General features: G+C 42.7%; 1 protein-coding gene across 1 annotated transcript in view; it reads right to left on the bottom strand.

The window, feature by feature from the left end:
• Positions 1-479: 479 nt before the first annotated feature.
• The window catches only part of ONECUT1 (one cut homeobox 1), a 39,759-nt gene continuing 14,430 nt past the window's right edge, over positions 480-25,808 (bottom strand). The window contains exon 2 of the mRNA XM_063092117.1: positions 480-772. Within this exon, the coding sequence (XP_062948187.1) occupies positions 480-772 (293 nt within the window). The remainder of the gene's footprint in view (positions 773-25,808) is intronic.

Here is a 25,808-nt window from a genome sequence, read left to right as displayed (position 1 = left end):
AAGACCAGCCCTGCCTAAGTCCCTAACCACTGGTGGGTGGAGTGTGTGTGTGTGTGTACATGCGTGCACACCCACACATAGTACTGAGACACCATACACCTTCATGGTGTGGTGGAACAGGTGAAAAAGTCTGATCATAAAAGACATCCACTCAATGGCTCAAAATCACTATGCTCCAAACCACTAAACAGCCAAGCACAGTGAGAATGATCACGGACTGAAAGTATGAAATCCAGTGGTGTTTTCCCGCTCAGAATTTTTCTTGCCAAGTCGTCGCCCCGCTGAAGTGTGTGTCTCCAAACAAAGTCAGAATGCAGGTGGGCTAAGTCTTTGGTTTCTTTGGACTATAAATAACACTTTTTTTTTTTTTCTCCCCAAATATTTCTAAGTATAAACCTGCTATCTTGAGGTCCTGGTCTTTAAAAAAATTTTTTTTATTTAAAGCTTTTCCACCGAGGTTTTAGTTTGTGGTTCTTCCTTCATGCTTTGGTACAAGTGCTTGATGAAGAAGATGAGGTGCCTGAATTGGAGCTGCCCTCGTCCTGCCACTTGTCCAGACTCCTCCTCCTTGCGTTCATGAAGAAATTGCTGACGGTGCTCAGCTCCAACCCCAGCTGCTGGGAAATGGTGATTTGCAATTCTTTGGATGGACGCTTATTTTCCTTGAATATTGCATGTAGAGTTCGACGCTGGACATCTGTGAAGACCAACCTGGGCTTTTTGGGTGTGTTGCCTCTATCTTTCCCATGCTCTTGCTCTTTCCTTTTGCATGCTGCAAAGAAACACAGAAGATGTTAGAACACATTACCCGGGAGACTCAAGAGCAGAAAGGCAGAGCCGAATAGAATTTGTTAGCTGTTCCTCATGGCCTGCTTTCTGTCCGCTGACTTCTGATTGAAGTGCCATGAGGGGCTGGGAGGGAAGTGTAACAAAAGGATGAGGAATTGGGATGTAGGTGGGGTTCTGTGAGACCTGTGCATGGGTTCTGACTATGATAAGTATCTGCTCTTTGTCCTGTGAGTCAGTTAACTCCATCTGGGCCTCAGACTCCTCATCTGGAGAATGTAAGGTTCTGGCTAAACGGACTTATCGCTTTGAAATTTTATTTCTCCATCTGCAAAATGAATATGAGAATACCTACCTTGCTGGGTTGTGGTATGAAATAGTGTATGTAAAAGTTTATACTAACTTGACAAATGCAAGGTGTTGTCAGCAAGAAGTGGTTGTAGCTCTCAAAAGTTTACAGTCTGCTGCTGGTAGAACATTAAGAGCCTAGATGAGAGTCTAAACACTTAGTAAAAAGGAATTCCATTTGTTTTCCTTCTGATCTTTTTAGTTTTCCAGGAAACTCTTTATATGAGAAAACTCTGTATACAGTGTCCCACCTTGCCCATCAAACAACCTTCCACTGATTCTTCAGTGGAGCCAGGAACTGTGGAAGTGTGAATCGCTCTTCCGTACCATCTAGCTTAGCCACGTTCACCTTTGGAGTCTGTCTGTCCTTTTTGCTCTTTGTGGAGGTCTTGATCTTGGAGTTGCCCTCTTCCCTTACCTGGCCTCCTACTGAGAAGCCCATTCCTGTATCATGAAGCTGCTTCTTGGCTGCTAGAGCTATTCTGGCATACCACCCCAGTGCGGCCCTCAGGCCTCCAGGGTTTGGTGCTGGATCAGGGTCTCTCCCCATCTTAGATACTGTACTCCTCTTTCCAGCCTAATGTGGCTCACTAGCTTCCACCTGCCAAAGGGCACTAAGGGCTGCATTGCTAACAATGCACCTGCCCTGTCCCCATCTCCACCATCAATCAGTCCCTACAGTCATCCCAAATAACCACACTACCCAAGTAAAAATAGTGCTCTGGTTATATAATGCAGCTTTAAGACAAGGCTCCTATGCCCTGACTCCAATCGGACTGCTGCTTCTTCGTCCCCCTATGTAGGCATTCTGGAGCAGACACTGCCGACTGCTATCTGTTGGCAGCCTCTCACTCTAACCATGGTGAGAGGCGGATGGGGCATGCTTCCTGGGAGGGGTAGGGACTGCTACCTTCATACCTCATTTCATATTTCCCATTGGTTGCCCTGCCTGCTGATGCCTCCTGCTTTACCTCATACCTCTGTGCATCCCGAGTTCTCAGCCCCTTACTAGATAGCTCATACACTTTGCTAAGTTCATCCTCTGTGCTCTCCCCAGCTGCTCCAGATCCTGCATTTCACAGTTCCCCTAAAGCCTCGGGTGCCCATTAGTACCAATCAGCTCAACAATCTGAAGACCTGATGGGGGAAGGCTGAAGAAGTCTTGGCTTTGAAGTCCAATCTAGGGGTCTCCAAATTTTTTAAAATAATGTACTACTTAGTAAAAAATGTTTTGACTGTATACTCCTTCATATGAGGGCACTTCAAAAAGTTTTTGGAAAGATTCATATTATCTTTTAATTCTGTTTTTCCATGAACTTTTTGAAGTACTCTCAGATGATTTATAAATTATGTACATGTGTTACTATACTACTATACTGTGCACATTATAAAGCATACACAAAATACAAAAAATTTTAAAGGTTAAAGGGGTGAAATAAAAATCAATAGACATGAGAATTTTCTTCTACAGATGCATCAGCCTGCCCAGGCTCTGGAATATATTCACCCCACTTAAGGAACCACTGGTCCGACCATTAGTAAATATAAGAGTAAGAATTTCAGAATGGACACGAGAGCAGAGGTCAATCACAGAAGAGAGACTGTCAGGCAAGTTGAGACTCTGGTCCCTTTTACAGCACACCTCGTATGCCCTTATCCACCATGAGGGGCAGCATCAACATAACAAGAAGTATTTATTAAACGCCTAATTCCCTCAGAGCATTGAACCAAGTGAGATTCCCCAAATAGAGCCCCTCCCCTCAGGTGCCTATAGCTCTCACCGGGCAACTAAATTAAGTCCCTGAAAAAGCTGACTAGCCTGAAGTCAATCAACTCTAGTTAGTTTGAATCAGCCCATGCAGAACCAGCCTGTACAATACTGATGCACATGGCTGATTGATTCATTCATTCACATTCAAAAATGAACATAACACAGGCTTTACTCTTGAGGAGGTCAGTTTAGTGGACACTTCAGCAAATACCTGTAGGAATGTAGAAAGAGAATACAGGATATTACCTCTGCTTGAGGATATTAAGGAAGGCTTTGCAGACGAGGTGCTTAAGATGGGTCCTAAAGGGTGAATAGAGGTCTGCTAGTGAAAGAAGTGGGGAGAAATCACTCCAAATAGAGGGAGCAGCATTTATGAAGGACTGGTAAGTATTAGCAGATTGGCATTAGTGGCACAAGAGCGGATACAAGTAGGAAAGATGTGGAAGATGAGACTTGATGGGTGGACAGAGATCAGATTTGAATTATCTTGTAGGTAAGGAGGAGTTACTGGAAGGTTTTGAGCAAGAGTATGGTGCAATTAAATCTGGGTTTAAAAAACCCCTCTGGTGATGTGGGTGATGGACTGGAATGCAGCAAGATTAGGGACAAGGACGCTCTGGCGGGTGTGGTCATATACCACCCAAATTCCCCTTAGGGACTGAGGCACACTTGTTCCTCCAGCTGCTGGAAGAGCTGGTGGTTCGTGGCTCTCAGGTGAGATCCATTCTTCAAATTGTCCTCTGCCATAGGTGATGCCACCCTGGTGGGATGGGAGGTGCCCACATCCAGTGGGGTGGAGGAGGAATAGGAGATGGGGGTATGGAGGGTGGCGGTCGAGGAGAGTGGGACTGTGTCAGTTTAGAACCCGCCTATCCCCACCCCTTTCATCAAATTAGGACAAGTCTAAATGGTCATTCAGCTGCAGAGCACCCCATAGGATTGGTTGAGGCTATTCTTGCAACTACATCGCAGTTCAGCTCACTCGCCCCACTCCCCGCACAGGGTTATCCTCCACAGCACTGTCAGATAACCTTCCTGCATGCAGATCTCAGAGACTGACAGTCTGCTTCCCACAAAACCTGACCAAAGATAGAAGCCCGTGAAAAAAACCACTGTAATGAGGACCCAAAATCAGACAATGGCCGTTGATAGAGAAGAGCTTCTTGGGAGGGAGAATCAAGAGGACTTACTGACAACTTGGCTGGGAGACTAGAGTTCAGAACACCTGTCAGGTTCTGGTTGGATGGTAGCAATGGGGCCATTAGGGAATGCGCCTGGAGAAATGAATTTCATGAGGGCAGTAATCATTTCTATGTGGGACAAATTGCATTTGAAGTGCTTGCTAGACGTTCTGTTAAAGATCTCCAATACGTGGTTGTCCAGCAGACAGCAAAATGTATGGGGTCTAGAGCTCAGGGGTGAGGTCTGGGCTAGAAACACAGATTTGGAAGTCACTAGGGCTCTAGATGGTAAATTACACAGAACACATACTATGGAAAAGTAAATAACTGAATGTTGAGTAAAGCCTCAACTTGCTTATCATTCAAAAGGCAGAGCTGAGGGAAATCCCAAAGAGATATCTATTTCACCCAACCAGGATGTATGTTTGAATCAGCTGCTCAGCACTTGGCAGGACTGAGGAGGCAGAAGCTACCCCTGGGCCAGCATTTCCCAAATGGCATCAGAGGAACAGTAGTGTCTCAAACAGGGGTTCTTTGAAAGGATGGTTTGCAGGTCAGGGACATTTAGAGAAACCTGTTATATATAGCTTCTTCCTCAAAATTCATCATTTGTGTATGTGTTAGCACACATAAATCTGTTTCCCAAATTTATTTAACCTCAGAACTCTCTTTGGTGGAGACTGTCTTTTAACATCTCATACAGTACCAATGTTGGGGAAATGCAGTTTGGAAGTTCTTGCCCTGAGATCTCAAGTACTGTAGACGTTACAGTGTCAGAAGCTGGGAAATGAGATTCCCTTGGAGCAGGAACCCTGGGAGACTCGCTCTGTATCTCTAGAGCATCCTGGCAAAGTGCAGATGACAAAGGCAGCTCAGTACCATGTGGGTCATTGGGGGTGGTGTCTGAATAAATGGATGTGGATACATCTGGAGAGAACGCTGCCGAAGTTGGAGTTGCTGAATAAGAAAGCAGAGACATCAGTAGAACAGAGAATAGACTAAAGCTTATTGAGGGTTACTTGGTGACCAGAGGAGACAAGGAAAAGCTACCCACAGAAATAAAATCATACTTCCAGAAGCTTTCACAGGACTATATAGTCTTTAGAGCTGTTAAGAGAATATGAATGAGAGCGATGCTTTGGAATTTCTGTGGAATTCATTTCAGGGTAGAGATTATCCATCAAAAGGTAGGAAATTGCTGACTGAAGGCCCTGAGAGGCCACACAAGTGTGCGAGGTAGAGAGAGTAAGGGACTGGAAGTGGAATGTGACAAGAAGTATTGCTGCTTAGGGAACAGCAATGCATGTGTTTTATGTGACAGTAATATTTTTTTGTGTGGGTGTATAGCTTCCATTAAAAATAGAGAAATGTTTAGCATAGAACTGGATTAGGGGAAGGGGATTCCAATTGCTAGTGAAGGGTAGTACTGAAGATGAAGGAGACCTGTCATGAATCACCTCCATGAAGGTGGGCAAGCAGACATATTTGCCGGATGCAGTGGCAAAGTGTAGTGGGGTTGTTTTGACAGTCAGACAGGTGAATTTGATCTCTGTGGGTTAGGTCACCCATAGTGAGTACTATGCAGGAAGTAGATGTAGGCATGGAAGATAGGAAAATTCACAGCAGTACACTATGGCAATAAAAGATTGTAAGAAGAAAAAAAAAAAAAGACAGAGCATGAGGACATGCTCAGAGGCAAAGGACAGAGGCTTCTGTTTCAGGCATGCATAGGGACTATGCTTTGCTCATAGTAGCAAGGCAGAGCGAAGTGTGTTTCAAGAAATACAAATTTGCAGGATGTTGACGGGTATTTCATGAACAATGAGTTGTGAGGACAAGTCAGTTTGAGTAATGCTGAGTTAATGACTAAACAAGCTTTTTAAATGCAGAACTTCTCAGAGCCTTTAACACGCTAATGTGCTTCAACACTTTGCAGCTTATGGGGTCTCCCAAACTTATTTGATCAACGAACATTTATTCAGTGAATTTCTCTCAGGAATGGCGTTCCTTAGAACAGTGCTTCTCAAAGTGTGATTGGCAGACCTGTGCTGGTCTGTGAACTGTTACTGACCTGCAACAAGATCAGTACAGAAAATTGAGAGTAAGCAATTAGAAATGTTTATGGCAGTTTGACATTACTACAACATTCAAGTGTGATGATTTTTCTAATAATACATTTTTTATTGTCTTATCAAAACTACTGGTCCAGGACATGTGGTAATTAGAAACAAACCAACAAACAACTAGTTTTTCACTGCCTAGACTTTAAGAGGCCCTGTGTTAGAACCCATGATATTTAGTAATATCCTAGAATCAGTTATCAGTCAAGCATTTGTATATCAACTAATATCCATTTTTTGATTTAATGATAAAAAGGACTTTATTATATCTAAAGCGCTGATTAAGTTATGCAAAAGTCTGCCAGTAATTTGTCTGGGAATATGTGGGCATAGACATGTTTGGTCTAGAAGACTTTTTTTTTGGCAGCTGGCCGGTATGGGGATCTGAACACTTGACCTTGGTGTTATCAGCACAACGCTCTAACCAGCTGAGCTAACTGGCTAGTTCTCGGCCTGAGAGACATTTATAAAGCCAGATGGATTTATAATACAACTTCTTTGATGAACCTGGACTCAAAAAACACAGCTGAAGCCTAGCTCTGTGGCCACTGATAGATGTGTGATCTTCAGCAAGTCCCTCACCTTCTTTGAGCTCAGTGTCCCTAGCTACAGAATGGAGGGCAATGGCTTTCTTACCTCATGAGAGGGTAACAAGCATTAAATAATATATGTCGAAGTGATCATTAAAACTATAAATTCTTAAGAAGTATTCTAGATCTTTGCAAATTAATTTACTGATACTTCTTCCTTCTTTAGTTGACGCAAGTGTAAACATTAGATTTACACACCAGGCTTGAATCTTTGCTCAGTCTGTGGTATAAACACTTGGACACATCATCCGATCTCTTTTTCTGCAGATCTCTGAATGAGCACACTGTATTCTAAGAACCTTTCATGCTCTAAAGCCCTCTGAGTCAATGAATGAACAGCTGCATTGCCTCTCCTGGTTTCCAAAGTCTATCATTACCCTGGTTAAAAAATTTCCAAGGTAGGCCGGTTATCTCAGTTGGTGAGAGCGTGGTACTGATAACACCAAGGTCTAGGGTTTGATCCCTGTACCAGCCAGGAAAAAAAAAAAAAGTAAAAAAAAAAAAATAAAGAATTTCCAAGGCAAACTTTCTCTTTTGGACTATATAGCAACTATGTGGACTTTTCCATTGCATCATCTTCATCTTTTACGGCTTCTCAAAAAGCACTAGTAATGACTCTGCAAGGACATCAGCCAGACCTGCAAGTAATCCAGATCCATGTGCACCTGAATGAAGGTGACAAACACAGACTTGCACTCCTCACAGTTGCTTCAACCTCATGAACTTCAGAGATCAGAACAACCACCACCACCACCACAGACTCTGCAAACATTAAGCACTTGTTAAGCACTTGTCCTCCTAGGACTCTGAGCAATTAAACAACAGATACTTTATATTTTTTTTTACTGAGTTTCTGCTTTTTCATTAAAACTGTAGAATAAATTTGTAACTGTAGAACAAATGTGTAACATGCTTCCTGATGTGTTTGGACATTTGTCCCAGAGTTCGCTGCTTTATGCAGGATGGGATTTTTGATAAGAATAAAGCCGTCTTCCTGTACGCAGTAGAGCTGTATATGTTCCGGTGTGTACTTACTGAAAGCATACCATGGGTCCAGGTATAATCAGGGTGTACTCTATATTCCCAGACTACAAAGGAGGTGGTGTCATGGAAAAAGCATTGCATTAGTTGTCAGAAGTCATGGATTCTGGTTCTGGCTCTGTCATTAATTAGTTGAATGCCTGGGTCCAGGTTACTTAACTGTAAAATGAAGGGATTGGACTAAATGACTTACAGTCCCTTCTAGGTGTCTTGATGTGTGCAAACAGCCTTCAACCTCACTCCAGGGGAAGCAGCAGGCAGAGCAGACCCTGTCTGGGACTACTGGTTTCTACGTAATAAGTGGGCACCTGGGGAAGTGTGAGGTTGAACTGTTCACTGTAGGGACACCTGGGCCACCCCTCCAGTCCACTCTCCCTCTTGTCAGACTGTCCATGTCCCACTGCCTCAACCTCACTCCTGGAAGGCCGAGCTGGGGCAGACTGGGGAGAAAAGGCCTTTGGGGCAGAGCACCTTCAGATGAAGCAGGAAAGGGACCAAGATCTGAGTGCTTAGTGAACAGTGTCATCAGGTTTTGTGAGATTAGAAAATGAGATGTCAATAAATTGAGTTATTCAAAGGCCCTTTTGAAAATTCTAGCTTATTTTAATCACACTAAGGAGAAATATGGAGAAGTGCATGGTTTGGGGGTGGGGCGGATATGCACAGAGAAGTGAAAAATCAGGGATTGGCACACTTCTAGGAGCTATGGTATCTGGTAAAACAAGATGTGGATGGAGCCCAGTGAGTAGTAAACCATGTGTCTGTCACTTTAAAGACATTATTTGATTCTGACAACACCTCTGTAAGGTATTGCATTCGATCAGTTGAAGGAAATTTAGAAACTTAACCTGAGGAGAAGACAATTTTGGCCTCAAAGTCTGCACAGAGAAGCCTGGAAGGCAAGGCAAAGGGAATGAGGGGTCCCAGGGAAGAATGAGGGGTGGGTGATTTCAAATCAGATTTCTTCAGTAGCCTGACACTACTGGGTTGAGGAAGGAGACTGAATGCGAAGTTTACCCACTCACATGTGGCTTGTACTTACACTCTGGCCAAGTATTTTCTCCCTTCATACAACTGCTCAAGTGTTGTCCCAATGTCATTGCAGGGGAAGTGGGCCAGAGAGAAGTAAAGAGGAAAGGCCAACATTTCCAGGGCACCGTGACGTTGCCTTGCCATCTAAAGGCAGCTTGGTGTTTTAATAAAAGCCTGCTGGAGACCCAGTGTCTTCACCCTAAAGGCCAATGCCAATGCTGAAAACTGAAACTCCTCGGCAGCTGGCAGGGCCAAGTGCTCCTGAGCAGGTAGGCCCGTGATGCCGAGTCACTCAGGGAGGTCTGGGCTCAGGGAGGTTTGGAGAGGAAGGTCCAGGAAGCTATTAAGGCCCTGAGCTCCTTTGCAAGTGGGGGTGCACTGGTAAGGCAAAATGTACCCTGAAATGCTCAAGAGCCAGCCTGGGTCTATTACCCAGACTCCTGACAGGCTTAGCAGTGACATCTCTGTACACCCTACTCAGGAGAGCTTGGGCCTTCAGGCAGCTTCAAAAGCATCAAAAAGCATGTGGGCCAGAATAGGCACGTCCATAGGGACAGGTGGTAGGTTGGTGGTTGCCTATGGCTGTGGGGATGGTGGGGAGAATGGGAGTAACTGCTAATGGGTACAGGGTTTCTTTTTTCGGGGGATGATGAAAATGTTCTAAAATTAACTGTGGTGATGGTTGTACAGCTCTATGATGATATTAAAAACCACTGAATTATACACTTTAAATGGATGAATTGCATGGTATATAAATTACATCTCCATAAAGTTGTTTTTAAAAGCAGCAGCTGGGCACACACCCGGAATGAGCTCTCTGCTCTCACCCCCAATGACCACTGAGAGGGAACCTCCCCTGGGCTGTGGCAAGGACAAGAGGTGGTTGGCTGCTCGTGTTCACTGAGCCCCTAAAGACCCTCTCTTGTCAGCAGAAGCTACTTTTCAAAGTAAGCTCTGTAAGACAGTACTTGTGGATGAGTAAGCATACATACAGATTCCAATAAAACAAGACAGGGAAAGGCAGAGACACATATAGGGGAACTATGCAGGTAAATGGGGGCAGGTCTGTTCCTGAGCCTGTTTTCCAGGCCAGTATCCACTATGCAGACTACAGAGCCAGAGGATTGACCATGACAGCTTCAGGATTAGAGCTCAGACTCCAGGAATCCTGAGTCAGAATGTTACCTGCCTTGCCTTGAGTTATTTTGCTGTGCTATATATATTTTTGTAAACTGGTCCCCCTATTGTTTTTGGAGTGAGGCAGCTCTTAAGCGGCAAATTCAGAGGGCACAGCACCATGTGCAACTTGAAAAGCAACACCAGTGAGTTCTAACTGATAGGGACAGCCTTTGCATGGGAAGTGAACTCCTGCAAAGATTGTCTGGGAACAAGCTGGAACCTGCTGGATACAAGCTACATTTGCTGTGTGCCCGTGAATTTGTGGGTGCAGACATTCCCAGTGCTGAATATCACTATATCTCACCCCTGTATCTTCCTTTACAGTGCTTAAAATACCTCCATAAAAATCTTCCCATGTGATCCCCACAAAACTCAGATGAGGTAGAGATGGGTGTTCTTCCTTTTTTTGTAGATGAAACACTGTCCACAAGATTAGGTGACTTGCCTCTGGGCACACAGTTGGTTAGTGGGAGACTTCAGCCTCAAACCCCACTCTGCCCTGGAGGCAGAGGGGAGAACCCTGAACATACCATGAAAACTTTCCCCAGGATGGTGATCAGGGGCAGGAGCTGAAGCAGTGTGAAGCGGTGCCCAGGGAACCTGCAGCCAAGGTGAGTGGCCCAGCAGCAGTGGGCCAGTTGTCAGCCAAACTTGTCTCCGTGTGGCTGAAAGGACAGCAGTTTGCCAGTCCAGGAAGCTGGGGGAGGAGAGTTCGGGCAGCAGAGTGGGCAGCACAGCCACGCTGGCCCGGGAGAGGAACCAGGTGAGTCTAGTGTCAGGAAGGGTGCAGGGGAGCAGGGACAGCTGTCTCCAAGTGGATATCAGCTCTGAGAAGAAGCTGAAGGAAACAGCTGACCCCATGGAAAAGGAAGTATGGGGAGCAGAGGGCTTGGACTAAAGCCAGGAGAGGCCTGCTCCATCCCATTCAGGTCAGAAACGGCTCCAGACCTCTCACCACTCCCCTTCCCCACCCACCGTTTGCTTCTTTAACAGAGCTGTCCAGGACAGAGGCCTGCCTTCCCGTGGGTATACCTTCCAGAGTCAGCGTATAAAACATTTTGATTGACCTCTCTTCTCTAGGTAAAGCTCCATCGCTGTACCAGGAGAAGTGGAGCCTTGGACTTTGGGATAAAAGGAGGGGAGAGGTTGCTTGAGCCCGATAGGGGTGGAACAGGATTGCCCATGCTAGGCCCCATAGGGGAACTAAATTGCCTCATAGGGCCTCACGACAGCTATGGTGCTGTTATTATCTGTAGTTGACAGATGACCAGCCTGAGGCTCAGTGAGGGTAAGGGACTGGCCCAACCAGGGTCACTCTGACAGTCAGTGGTGGAGCTGGGACTTGAGCCAGTGCAGGGTGATTGCACTGGAGGAGACCTGATGTGTCCCCACCGTTCCTCAGGCACAGACTGGAGGGAAGCAGAGAATCCTACCGGCGTTTGCTTTCCTGACCCCCTCAAACAGCCCTTTTGTGTGCGTCTAGAATATCTTAGTTCATTTTCCCACAAACTTTGTCTTCCCTCCTTTGTTGTTTCACTGTGGCTCAGGCTGAACCTGAGCTAGAAAGGTGAGCTGGGAATCTCCACTGAATGAGGGTACTTCATACCTCTGTGACACTTGCACTGTCCTCCTGCTGGCCACTCATGCTCACATGCACACACTTTCCTGAACACAGGTGCGAGCTTCCCCATACTGTCGGGAAGAGACGCCCACCAGCCTGACCCTTCCTGCCATGAAGCTCGCTCCCTGTATTGCAGCTTCAAAGGAACTGGTGGGAAGAGAAGCCACTGCCTCACACCTGCTTGTTTGGTCGGTAGCAAAGGGTAATATGGCTCTTTTCTCATAGGTGGCCCAAGAGTTTTGATTTCTAAATTCCTAAATTACTTTTTTTTTTTTTTTTTTTTTTTTTATCTTTTTTTTTTTTTTATTTTATTTTTTTTTATTTTTTTATTTTTATTTATTTATTTATTTATTTTTTTTGATATACATTGTAGCTGATTAATGCTCCCCATCACCAAAACCTCCCTCCCTTTTCCCTCCCCCCTCCCCCCCAACAATGTCCTTTCTGTTTGTTTGTTGTATCAACTTCAAATAATTGTGGTTGTTATATCTTCTTCCCCCCCCCCCAGTTTGTGTGTGTGTGTGTGTGAATTTATATATTAATTTTTAGCTCCCTCCAATAAGTGAGAACATGTGGTATTTCTCTTTCTGTGCCTGACTTGTTTCACTTAATATAATTCTCTCAAGGTCCATCCATGTTGTTGCAAATGGCAGTATTTCATTCGTTTTTATAGCTGAGTAGTATTCCATTGTGTAGATGTACCACATTTTCCGTATCCACTCATCTGATGATGGGCATTTGGGCTGGTTCCAACTCTTGGCTATTGTAAAGAGTGCTGCGATGAACATTGGGGAACAGGTATACCTTCGACTTGATGATTTCCATTCCTCTGGGTATATTCCCAACAGTGGGATGGCTGGGTCGTATGGTAGATCTATTTGCAATTGTTTAAGGAACCTCCATACCATTTTCCATAGAGGCTGCACCATTTTGCAGTCCCACCAACAGTGTATGAGAGTTCCTTTTTCTCCGCAGCCTCGCCAGCATTTATCGTTCATAGTCTTTTGGATTTTAGCCATCCTAACTGGGGTTAGATGGTATCTCAATGTGGTTTTGATTTGCATTTCCCGGATGCTGAGTGATGTTGAGCATTTTTTCATATGTCTGTTGGCCATTTGGATATCTTCCTTAGAGAAATGCCTACTTAGCTCTTTTGCCCATTTTTTAATTGGGTTGCTTGTTTTCTTCTTGTAAAGTTGTTTGAGTTCCTTATATATTCTGGATATTAATCCTTTGTCAGATGTATATTTTGCAAATATTTTCTCCCACTCTGTTGGTTGTCTTTTAACTCTTTTAATTGTTTCTTTTGCTGTGCAGAAGCTTTTTAGTTTGATATAATCCCATTTGTTTATTTTTCCTTTGGTTGCCCGTGCTTTTGGGGTCGTATTCATGAAGTCTGTGCCCAGTCCTATTTCCTGAAGTGTTTCCCCTATGTTTTCTTTAAGAAGTTTTATTGTCTCAGAGTGTATATTTAAATCCTTAATCCATTTTGAGTTGATTTTAGTATACGGTGAGAGGTATGGATCTAGTTTCATTCTCCTGCATATCGATATCCAGTTATCCCAGCACCACTTGCTGAAGAGGCAGTCCCTTCCCCAGTGAATAGGCTTGGTGCCTTTGTCAAAGATCAGATGGCAGTAAGTGTGAGGGTTGATTTCTGGATTCTCTATTCTATTCCATTGGTCAGTGTGTCTGTTTTTATGCCAGTACCATACTGTTTTGGTTATTATAGCTTTGTAGTATAGCTTAAAGTCAGGTAGTGTTATGCCTCCAGCTTTATTTTTTTTGCTGAGCATTGCTTTGGCTATTCGTGGGCTTTTATTGTTCCATATAAATGTCTGAATAGTTTTTTCCATTTCTGAGAAAAATGTCTTTGGAATTTTGATGGGGATTGCATTGAATTTGTATATCACTTTGGGTAGTATGGACATTTTCACTATGTTGATTCTTCCAATCCAAGAGCATGGAATATCTTTCCATCTTCTTGTATCCTCTCTAATTTCTCTCAGCAGTGGTTTGTAGTTCTCATTATAGAGATTTTTCACCTCCTTGGTTAACTCAATTCCTAAGTATTTTATTTTTTTGGTGGCTATTGTAAATGGGCAGGCTTTCTTGATTTCTCCTTCTGCATGTTCACTATTGGAGAAAAGAAATGCTACTGATTTTTGTGTGTTGATTTTGTATCCTGCTACTGTGCTGAAATCATTTATCAATTCCAACAGTTTTTTTGTAGAGGTTTTAGGCTGTTCGATATATAGGATCATGTCATCTGCAAACAGGGACAGTTTGACTTCATCTTTTCCAATCTGGATGCCCTTTATTTCCTTCTCTTCTCTGATTGCTCTGGCTAGTACTTCCAACACTATGTTGAATAGGAGTGGTGAGAGTGGGCATCCTTGTCTAGTGCCTGTTCTTAAAGGAAAAGCTTTCAGCTTTTCTCCATTCAGGATGATATTGGCAGTGGGTTTGGCATATATGGCTTTAATTATGTTGAGATACTTTCCCTCTATACCTAACTTATAGAGGGTCTTTGTCATGAATGAGTGCTGAACTTTATCAAATGCTTTTTCAGCATCTATAGAGATGATCATATGGTCCTTGTGTTTGAGTTTATTAATATGGTGTATCACATTTATTGATTTGCGTATGTTGAACCAACCTTGCATCCCTGGGATGAATCCCACTTGATCGTGATGAATAATTTTTCGTATGTGTTGCTGTATTCTGTTTGCTAGTATTTTAGTGAGGATTTTTGCATCTATATTCATCAAGGATATCGGCCTGTAGTTTTCTTTTTTGGTTATATCTTTACCTGGTTTTGGTATCAGGATGATGTTTGCTTCATAGAATGAGTTTGGGAGATTTGCGTCCGTTTCAATCTTTTGGAATAGTTTGTAAAGAATCGGTGTCAATTCCTCTTTGAATGTTTGGTAAAATTCTGCTGTGAATCCATCTGGTCCTGGGCTTTTCTTTGTTGGGAGCCTTCTGATAACAGCTTCAATCTCCTTTATTGTTATTGGTCTGTTCAAATTTTCTACGTCTTCACGGTTCAGTTTTGGGAGCTTGTGTGTGTCCAGAAATTTATCCATTTCCTCCAGATTTTCAAATTTGTTGGCGTATAGTTGTTTATAGTAGTCTCGAATGATTCCTTGTATTTCAGATGAATCAGTTGTAATATCGCCCTTTTCATTTCTAATTTTTGTTATTTGAGTCTTCTCTCTTCTTTTTTTTGTTAGCCATGCTAATGGTTTGTCAATTTTATTTATCTTTTCAAAAAACCAACTTTTGGATTCGTTGATCTTTTGAATTGTTTTTTGGTTTTCAATTTCATTCAGTTCTGCTCTGATCTTAATGATTTCTTTCCGTCTGCTAACTTTAGGATTGGATTGTTCTTGTTTTTCTAGTTCTTTAAGGTGAAGTGTTAGGTTGTTCACTTGCCATCTTTCCATTCTTCTGAAGTGAGCATTTAATGCAATAAATTTTCCCCTCAATACTGCTTTTGCAGTATCCCACAGGTTTTGGTATGATGTATCATTGTTTTCATTAGTTTCAATAAACTTTTTGATTTCCTGCTTGATTTCTTCTTGGACCCATATGTCATTAAGTAGAATGCTGTTTAATTTCCATGTGTTTGTATAGTTTCCAGAGTTTTGTTTGTTATTAATTTCTAGTTTTAATCCATTGTGGTCTGAGAAGATACATGGGATAATTGCAATTTTTTTGAATTTATTGAGACTTGATTTGTGACCTAATATGTGATCTATCTTGGAGAATGATCCATGTGCTGATGAGAAGAATGAATATTCTGAGGTTGTTGGGTGGAATGTTCTGTAGATATCTGCCAATTCCAATTGGTCTAGAGTCTTGTTTAGATCTTGTGTTTCTCTACTGATTCTTTGCCTAGATGATCTGTCTAATATTGACAGTGGAGTGTTCAGGTCCCCTGCTATTATGGTATTAGTGTCTATTTCCTTCTTTAGGTCTAATAGAGTTTGTTTTATAAATCTGGCTGCTCCAACATTGGGTGCGTACATATTTATGATTGTTATGTCTTCTTGATGGATCAGTCCTTTTATCATTAAGTAGTGTCCCTCATTGTCTCTTTTTATGGTTTTTAGTTTAAAGTCTATTTTGTCAGATATAAGAATAGCCACTCGAGCTCGTTTTTCTTTTCTGTTTGCATGGTAAATCTTTTTCCATCCTTTCACTCTTAGTCTGTGTGAATCTTTATGGGTGAGGTGGGTCTCTTGTAGGCAGCATATAGTTGGGTCCTGCTTTTTGATCCAGTCAGCCAGTCTGTGTCTTTTAACTGGGGAATTTAAGCCTTTAACATTAAGAGTTGTTATTGAAAGGTGTTGATTTATTCCTAGCATTTTATTGGTTGTTTGGTTGTCTTAGGTGTCTTTTGTTCCTTGCTTTCTGATTTACTGTTTGGTTTCTTTGTTTGTTGGTTCCTTAGGTTGTAGATAGTGTTTTTGTTAGCTTGTTTTCTCTTCATGAATGCCATTTTTATTGTACTAGCGGGTTTAGATTTTTCTTAGGTTTTTATGGCAGTGGTAGTTATTTTTCAGGAACCAAACCCAGTACTCCCTTGAGGATTTCTTGTAAGGGTGGTCTTGTGGTAGTGAACTCCCGTAGTTTTTGTTTGTCTGAGAAATATACTATTTGCCCCTCATTTCGGAAGGATAGCCTTGCAGGGTAGAGTATTCTTGGCTGGCAATCTTTGTCTTTTAGTATTTTGAAAATATCATCCCATTCCTTTCTAGCTTTTAGGGTTTGTGATGAAAAGTCTGATGTTAACCTGATTGGGGCTCCCTTATAGGTGATTTGACGCTTCTCTCTTGCAGCTTTTAAGATTCTGTCTTTGTCTCTGAGTTTTGCCAATTTGACTATGACATGTCTTGGAGAAGGCCTTTTTGGGTTGAATACGTTTGGAGATCGTTGAGCTTCCTGGATCTGAAGATCTGTGATTTTTCCTATACCTGGGAAGTTTTCTGCCACTATTTTGTTGAATATGTTTTCAATGGAATCTCCATTTTCCTCCCCTTCTGGAATACCCATGACTCGGATATTTGAGCGCTTAAGGTTGTCTGATATCTCTCTCAGATTTTCTTCAATGTCCTTGATTCTTTTTTCTTTCTTTTTGTCTGCTTGTGTTATTTCAAACAGCCCATCTTCAAGTTCAGAGGTTCTCTCTTCAACTTCGACAAGCCTGCTGGTTAAACTCTCCGTTGTGTTTTTTATTTCGCTGAATAACTTCTTCAGTTCAGCAAGTTCTGCTACATTTTTTTTCAGGACATTGATTTCCTTGTATATTTCCTCTTTCAGATCCTGTATACTTTTCCTCATTTCATCATGATGTCTAGCTGAGTTTTCTTGTATCTCATTCAGTTTCCTTAGAATTATCACTCGAAATTCCTTGTCAGTTATTTCAAGGGCTTCTTGTTCTATAGGATCTAGAGTATGAGATTTATTAACTTTTGGTGGTGTACTTTCTTGATTTTTTGTATTTCTGGTGTCTTTTTTTTGGTGTTTATTCATTGTGGCAGGGGGTTTCACAGTCCACCGGTTTAAGACTAATGACTAACTAGGATGTTGCTGTGGTTGCCAATTTGGTATGGCTCCCACCGTGACTGCTCAGTTGGCCTCTAGTGTCTTGTGTGTGTGGTTGCCTCGGGTCTTGGGCTTCTCCGGGGATCCACCTTTCTGGTCAGCTTGTACTTTGCTGGGCTGGTGGATCACGTACCACAGGGTGTGTGATCTCTGTTGAGCTTTCACTTTCTGTACAGGACTTCTCCCCGTTCCGTGTGCTCTGGCCCAGGCTGTTAGATCGTGCAGTGGCGACCCCACCGGGTGTGTGGTTTCTGTCGAGTCTCCGCCTCCCTGGCCGCAAGTCTCCCCCCTCTGTGCACACTGTGCTGGGTTGGGGCGTGTCTTCTGCACCCCTCGCCTATCAGCTGGGCCTTCAAGACCCTGCTCAGCACCGCCTCGCCCAGGAAGTCTACCAGGTTTCTGCTAGGCACAGACGACCGGTCTCTCTGGGTGCCTTTGTAGCACTGTGTAGATCTTTCTCGGGTCTTGTTCACCTTTGTATCCCCCCGGTATAAACCGAGTCTAGTGCCCGCCTGCAGCCTGCTCTCCGGCAGGTTCAAGCGGACCTGCGAACTCTCCTACCACACTATTCCCAACCAGAAATTCGTTAGGCTTTTTTCCAAACTGGTGGTCGCAGAGATGGTATCTGCCTCCCAGTAACAGGAAGTTTACCGGGGCCGGAGTCCAGGGTGTGGTGGAGTGACAGTCGGCCCGCCCGTACTTCCTAGCCCTCCCAAAACTGGTCGGGACGCCCCACACCCCCAGCCCTGCCAGAGAACCGCGGAGGGAGTGGGAGAGGAGGCCGGCCCGCAGGGTCCGGAAAGCCCCGCGCCAGGCCAAGCAAATGGGCTCAGTGATGGCCGAGCAGGGCGGAGCTGCCCGCACCTGGGAAAATGGAGGCAGCACCGGGGTAGTGAGTGGCCTGGTGGTGCAGGCGGGGAGCCGCGTGTGCATCCACCCCCCGAACAGAGCTGTGCCAGGGATCACTCACAGTGCTGTGCCAGGTCGGGCGCTCGCTCTGTCTCTGGTTTGTTGCCTTCTGTGTTCTCGGCGCTGCCGCCTCGGGCTGTTCAGTCGCGGCGCCGCTCGGGCGCTCCCAGGAGTCTTCTTTAATGCCGGCCTGAAACCTCGAATCCTGAATAGGGCAGCTGGCCGCCTTCAGTGTGGCCCCAGCCTCCGGGATCCTGGCTGCATCCACAGCAGCCCTGGCGCCGTGTTCCCTGTTTCAAGACTCACTTTTGCAGCTAAGAATCAGTTCTTTTCCTGCTCCACACTTCAAAGCTGTTGCCTGTAAATGAGGCAGCCTCTCCTGCCGGGGGCAAAGTGGCGTTGAGCCCCCACGACCGGCCAGCAGCAGCAGTCCTCCCTTAAGAGATGGCCAGAGGAAGGTCCACAAGTTTCCCGGCTGCCTGAGGCCCAGTGGCCACCTTTTCCACCTCAGCTACTCCGCGCCAGCCGCCGCAGCCGCCGCCATCTTGAAACTCCCTAAATTACTTTTAATGCCTGATCCACTGGAATTTTATTACACCAGTTTCCCTCATTTTAAAAAGACCCTCAATAGTTTGGGGCTAATAATTTCCTAACAATTGGAAATATGTGATTGGATGCCCAAATTATGATGCTTATTCCACAGTCAAAATAAGTGGCATACCTGATGACTTACATGCTTATTATGCATTTTTATCTCATATAGGATTATTTGGATTGTATGTCTTAGTTTATCAATCTTACTTCTGAGATTAATAGCTGCATATATTTCTAATAGTCACAGAAACTAAAAGTTAAAAAAAGAATTCCCTTTAAAAAACCCCTACAATTTTGAGTTTTCACTAAGTCATCAGACACTTTCTACAATTTCAAATTAGTGGGCTGGCTGGTTAGCTTGGTTGGTTACAGCATGTCACTGATAAAAACACCAAGGTCCAGGGTTTGATCCCCATACTGGCCAGTCACAAACAACAACAACAACAAAACCCCCCCAAAAAACCCAGAAAAAAAAAGTCAAATTAGTGAAGTTTTCCTTGTTTGCATCTGGAAAATTGTCTGTAGAATCAAATTGTAAATGCTATTCTCCCAATGGCATGTATTATAGAATTAGCTTCACAGGGGTCTCCCAAAAGCCCAAGAGAAAAGCCCTTGGAGGCTGCTCTAGCATGTATTCAAGGACATTGACACTCTGACCCCACACACCTTTCCCATCTCACTTTCTACTACAGCCCACCCACTACCCAGCACTCCTACCACAGTGCTCAGAAGTCATTCCTAAATACACTGTGAATGTTCACACCTCTATTCCTTTGCTCAAGCTGTTCCTTCCACCCAGAATGTCCTTTCTTTTTTCCTTTTCTATATAATAAGTTCCCTATGTAATCAAGGACAAGCTCAAACATCTTATTTTCTGCTAAGCCTTCTCCACTCCCTCTCCTATCTGGGGAGAACTGTTGTCTTCTATGCCCATAGAATGCCTCTCCTTCAATATAATTAATTTACCTCCCCATCTCTCTCTTGCCAGACAATGAGACTAGACCATGGATTATTTCTTTGGCATACTTAGCATCTCTGTTGGATAAATAAGTTGGATGTGGCTCCATAGAAAATAGAGACACCCAAGACATAAGTCTTTAACTTTTGAAAATGTATACATAGAATGAAGTTCTATGAGATATACTTAATCTCCCTACTGGATAGTTATTTTGAAGCAGTTTAATGGCACTCTGGGGATATTTCTGAAGTGTCATTGAGAAGTCAGTGAAGGTTGGCTGAGCCCTTGGTGAAGGAAGCTGTATTGCCAGCACTCCTGTGCTTCAGGGCCAGGTAGGGAGCAGTCTGGAGAAACAGAGCTGCAGGAGCAGAAGGTGCAGAGGAAATTAATTCTGGCTGGGACACTGAAGTGAGTTGGGAGTAGGGCAATCAGTGCCTCCCCCCAGATGAGGTGCCCAGGTGGGGGCACTGGGCACCAGAAGGCAGCAGTACACAGTGTCCTTCCTTGCTAAGTCTGGGTGAGACTGGTCCATATATGCCCTCGTTAAATATAGAGGAGATAAGGATCAGATTTATGGATAACGTCAGCAAACATCCACCGAGTCTGTGTGGTAGAAACCATAACAATAGATTAATGAGAGGATGCCAGGGGAATAGTCTTGGAGAAATTCAAATTCAAGGGATGAAGAACTCAGATGAAGAATGTTTTATAGATAAGGTGAAATGAGATACCATTCTGTTTCTTTTTCTTCTGGAAACTGCTAAGTGATGGGCCTTTTGGGCACGACCTCTGGCTATTGAGGCTCTGGATCCATGGGCAAAGGTATCATTCCCTTCTTCTGGACTTTGGACCTGGCCTGGATTCTGCAGTGGGAGTGGCTGGAAGGACTGTCAGAAGTTCTTAGTCTTGGTTATAAATTGGTACCACTAAGAAACTTTAAAAACATGGATGCCTAGGATCCATTTCCAGAGATAGTGATTTATTCAGTCTAGCAGAGGCCTAAGCCTGGGATTTTTCAAAAGCTCCTCAGGTGATGCTAACCCACAGCCAAGGCTGAGAACCACTGCTCTGAATCAGTGTGTCTCAAACTTGAATCACCTGGACATCTTGTTAAGATGATTCTGATTCAGCAGGTCAGGGTGGGGCTGAGATTCTGAACCTCTAACAAGCTCCCAGGGGATACCCAGCTGCTGGTCCAGGACCGCATTCTGAATAATGAGGGCATGGAGTCCAGAGTGTGAACTGTAATTGAGGTGCGCTCAAATACATCATCACCTGGGAGCAGGAAGGGGTGGCTTGTTCAAACTACACATTCCGGAACTCCATCCCGTACTACTCAATTAGATTCTCTGAGTGTGGGATTCACAGATAGATGTTTTAAATAAACTTCCCAGGTAATTTAGATGCCCAGTAAAGTTGAAGGGCCACTTGCTCCTAAGCCAGTATTTTAAAACTTTCCAAGATCAAAAGAATCATTCCATACGCTTGTCAAAACTTACAGACCAAATAAATCAGAATTTTAGGAGAGTGGCCTGGGAGTCTGTACTTTAAGAAGAATACCAGGTAATTCCTATGATTTCAGATCTAGGAAAGCCTGCTTCATGGGATCTTTCTGTGGTACTGGGGAAGGTCCAGGTAGCCTTTCTCCCCCTCCCCACAATGAAACTGTCCCTGTACAATTCAGCTACACTGATTGTCATAGACAGTCTGGCAGAAGAAAAGCATGGGGTTGGGGCGGGCACAGAGGTGGAAGTGTCCACAGTGCTCAGGGCTGGTGTAGAGGGTTTTGTGACTCTCATGAAAGAGGAAGTTGGGTGAGAACAGGGAGAAAGGATCAGATTAATAGCTGTGAGCCTTTCAGCACTGACAGAGTCTCCTCCATCTTGACTTGCCAAGTTTACTGCCAAGTGCCTGCGGCAGAGGGGAGGGAGGCTGTGGAGCTGCAGAGCATCCCCTTGGACAACTGAGGGTATTTCATGCCCAGAGGAAGAGCAGGGTTCTGGGCTACCCCCTGTGCCACCACTGGGCTGACACCAGGGGGTGAATCAAGAACTGGAGGTTTATTTTCTTTTGCCAGACCCATGCTGTGTCAGTAGGATGCCATTAGTCTGCACTGGGCCTGTTTTATGGCTGTCTATTTAGAGTAGGTTTAAAGTAGTATTTTGCATAACACACGACATGTGTGTGCACACACATACGCACATAACAAACCCATGCTGCGTATTTTGGGCCATACTTCTCAAACTTTAGCATGCATTCTAATCACTTCAAGGAATTCTTAAAACACAAATTACTAGGATGTACCCCAGAGTTTCTGATTCAGTAGGATTTCTAACAAGCTCCCAAGTGTGCTGGGGCGTGTGTGTGTGGGGTGGGGGGTGTGGGGGATAAGAATTGCAAATGAATCCTACCTAAAAAATCTGTAAGCAGTTTTGTTTTATTGTATGAGTATGGGCAAAGCAATTCTGAAACTATTTTAGATGTGTTACAGGATTGAGCACACGTGAGAGAGAGAGAGAGAGAGACAGAGAGAGAGAGCAAGTGAGCACGCTAGGCTATTGGGTGCTAGGATTTTCACTGTGGAGGAGAGGACATACTAATGGGGAATGGGGGAAGGCAAGAAAAAATCCTGTGGGGATATATTGCAATTGGAGTTGGAGGTACTGGTATGAACTTATGATTTAAAAAATATGTACATAAGTCTGTATATAAGCATGTTTATGTGCACATGTATATCATGTGTATATGAATGGGTGTTTGCATATTTATATGTGTGTGTATAAATATTTATGCATATATTTCCTGAATTTGTCTGAGAGGATGGAAAAACAAAGACACCCTGATAGCCATGAGCACCCCTAGCACCAGGTCTTCATGTTCTCTAACACCATTCCCCACCAGAATAAACCAGGGCTCATCAAAAAAGTGGCGGAAAGTTGTAAAAATAAAAATGAGATCATGTCACAAGGACACAGGAACCAGATTGAAGGGGCTCCCATCAGTCAAATCTGGGACCTTTTGAGTACCAAAACAGTTAAGTATGGTAATGAATTACAAACCATTGGGAAAAAACTGCGTGAGTCCACAGCAGTAATAAATGGGTAAGAAGCTGAAAGAGGAGGGAGGGCTCTTGCTCAGCACAGAAAACTGAGGGCTGACTGTTAAACATGGCAGGATTGCTGGAGGTGGAAAATCATTTTGACAGCATCGTGATAAAGATTAGGTCAGGAGAGAATCAACAGAGGCTGACTCAGTGGGGAATTGTGATGATGAGTAGGATATTTGCATGGGCCTAGAGTGTTTCCCCACAGATTGCTTATTAGTTGTAAGGGAGAAAAACCACCACCACCACCCAGTGATTATACAGTGGAGAAATTATAAAACACCTTGACTGGTGATCATAATGAACTCACCAGTTCAGTGAGGAACAGATTGACCTTTTGGGCCTCCAGATGTGATCCCGAGGTGGACACACTTCACTCATGCAGCTTTCTGGGTAAGAAAGCATCATCTCAATCTAATCACGAGGAAACATCAGGTTAGCACAGTGAGAACTGTCTCATTAAGAAAGAGGGATGAGGGACTGTACTCTTCAAACATGTCAGTGTTGTAAACGAGAAAGATTTTGGAAATGTTTCATGTTAAAAGAAGCAAAAGAGAAATGACGAGTAAACCTGAGACTAGATCCTGTACTGGAGAACATGCTGTGAAAGACACTGCTGGGTCAATGGAGAAAACTGAACTGTTGCTATATAAGAGAATATCCCTATTCCTAGGAAAGACACTCATAAGTATTTAAGGGCAAGGGGCAATGATGTATGAAAGTCATGCTCAAATGGTTCAGGGCAACAATTCTGAGCATGAGAGAAAAAGAGCATGTGCAAATGATAAAGCAAATGAGGTAAAATATTAACAACTGGTCAGCGTTAACAATCAGGTAAAGTGTACACCAATGTTCTTTGTACTGTTTTTGCAACTTTTTATAAATTTGAAATAATTTCCAAATAAAAATTTAAAGAATCATATGTTTGAATAACATTTAATGACGTTGAAATATGTTCAGTTGTAAATTCTGTATGAGTTCAATTTTGTGTAAAATAAAAATTTAAAATGTGCTTTTTATGTGTACAGTCTTTTTCTTTTTTTCTTTTTGTACAGCAAACTGTACTGTACAAACAAGGTCATACCCTGGACCTTGGTTTTATCAGCCTATATGTGTACTTTTTAAAAACTAGGAGGAAATAAACCAATATATAAGTAGGCATTATCTCTGGGTTATGGAATTATGGGTGATTTGATTCTGTTTTATTGTTTATAAAGTTACATATTTTCTACATTGAGCATATATTAGCTTAATAATTAGAGAAAAATTATTTTTGAAAGAGGAAAACAAATGTTCAGTAGTTTCATGCTTGAAAGGTCTTCAAAAAGTTCATGCAGGGGACAAAACTATGCTATCTACCATAAGTGAATCTTTGTGGAGGATATGCATGTATTGAAATGACACACTGTACCCCACAAAAAAGAAATATAAATAACATTGCATTTAAAAATAAAGAATTCATGCAAAGATTTGCGTTATCTTTTAATTCTACTTTTCCACAAATTACCCTTGTATAGTGTCATGACTGTTGTGTTATTCATGAATAATAGCAAAACCAAAACAAAACAAGAAAAAAAGCCTGAAAATGGTTGAAATGTTCAATGATAGGAAAAGTTGTTAGAAAGATTACATAAATTATGACAACTCTAAAATATTATAAAATCATAAAAATGTGTTTATACAACCAATTATGAATGAATCTAAGTACCCCCAAATAGGGGATTGGTTAGATAAAGTATAGCACAGCTATAAAATAGGAGATTTGTATAATGTTTTCTGACATAGAGTGCTCCAGGAGCAAAGAGGTAGCTTTTGCTTCTTCCTCTGCTGTCTTGCAAATTGTAAACATCCTATCTATATACATCTATTGAATGAATGAATGCTACTCATGATGTATTTGAGAGGAGGCAGAGATGGTGAAATTACCAGGGATTTTTATTGTTTCTATTATTCTTTTATGTATTTTCAAATAGTCCACCACAAATTTAATAACATGAGATATTTAATTTAAAAAGTTAAAAAGTAATATGTATGTATCATCTCATTGGAAAAAGATTTGAAGGATATCTACTCATCCACAAAAAGTGTTATATGGGTGGGGGGTGCTATGTATGATTTGTGTATTCTTTTTTATGGTTAGTTTTTTATATCATGCTTTTAAATCAAGAAAATAATTTTTCTTAAAGCATTGGAATTAAAACATAAATTATAAAAATAAGAGATAAGGTGCTTGAACATGGTGAGTATATAGGAAATGGTAAAAAAGTATCTACTAAGGCCATGTCATGACAAAAGCAGGATCTAAAATTATTTATACTGGTACAACAATTAACTTGTTGGAAAAAATCTTCACCCTTGTGTTGAAGTCATTGCTATAAAATGACATTGTGTTAAAATATTTTGAATGAAAATAAATAAGTAAAATAATATTGTGGTTGTGTTTGGGTGCTATATAACTTTAAAATAAGGAACTGGATGGTAGATAGAATATATCTGTGTCTATCTATATCTTATAATTTTTATTTTGTTTTATTTATTTATTTTTTGGTGGTTGACCAGTGCAGGGATTGAACCCTGGACCTTGGTGTTATCAGCAACATGCTCTAACCAAGGGAGCTAACCAGTCATCCCTAGAAGATATTTTATAAGCTCAAATTTAATACCTTGAGTTATCTTTCATAAATGAGCTAGAATAGGGGGACCACCAATGAAGCACTTGGGACCATTTTCAACCTATCCAGAAGGGTGGTCACCCTGTGTGTGTTCTCCTTTAATTTCATTACTCAGATAATTACACTGGGCAGTGCCTTGCTAGGCATGTAAATATATTTCTAGGGAGGCAATTGTCGGCCAAAAGAATTAAAAAAAGCAAGAGCCATTCATTATTTTCCCTGGAAAGTCATCATTTGATTGTTTGGGAGATGAAAGAGGCAGGCCCTTGATTATTTTAAAAGAGGGATAC

This window comes from Cynocephalus volans, chromosome 3 (assembly GCF_027409185.1).
Source record: "Cynocephalus volans isolate mCynVol1 chromosome 3, mCynVol1.pri, whole genome shotgun sequence".
Classification (NCBI taxonomy): Eukaryota; Metazoa; Chordata; class Mammalia; order Dermoptera; family Cynocephalidae; genus Cynocephalus; species Cynocephalus volans.
Note: the sequence above shows the minus strand (reverse complement) of the source record. Positions and strands in the feature narration are given on the sequence as shown.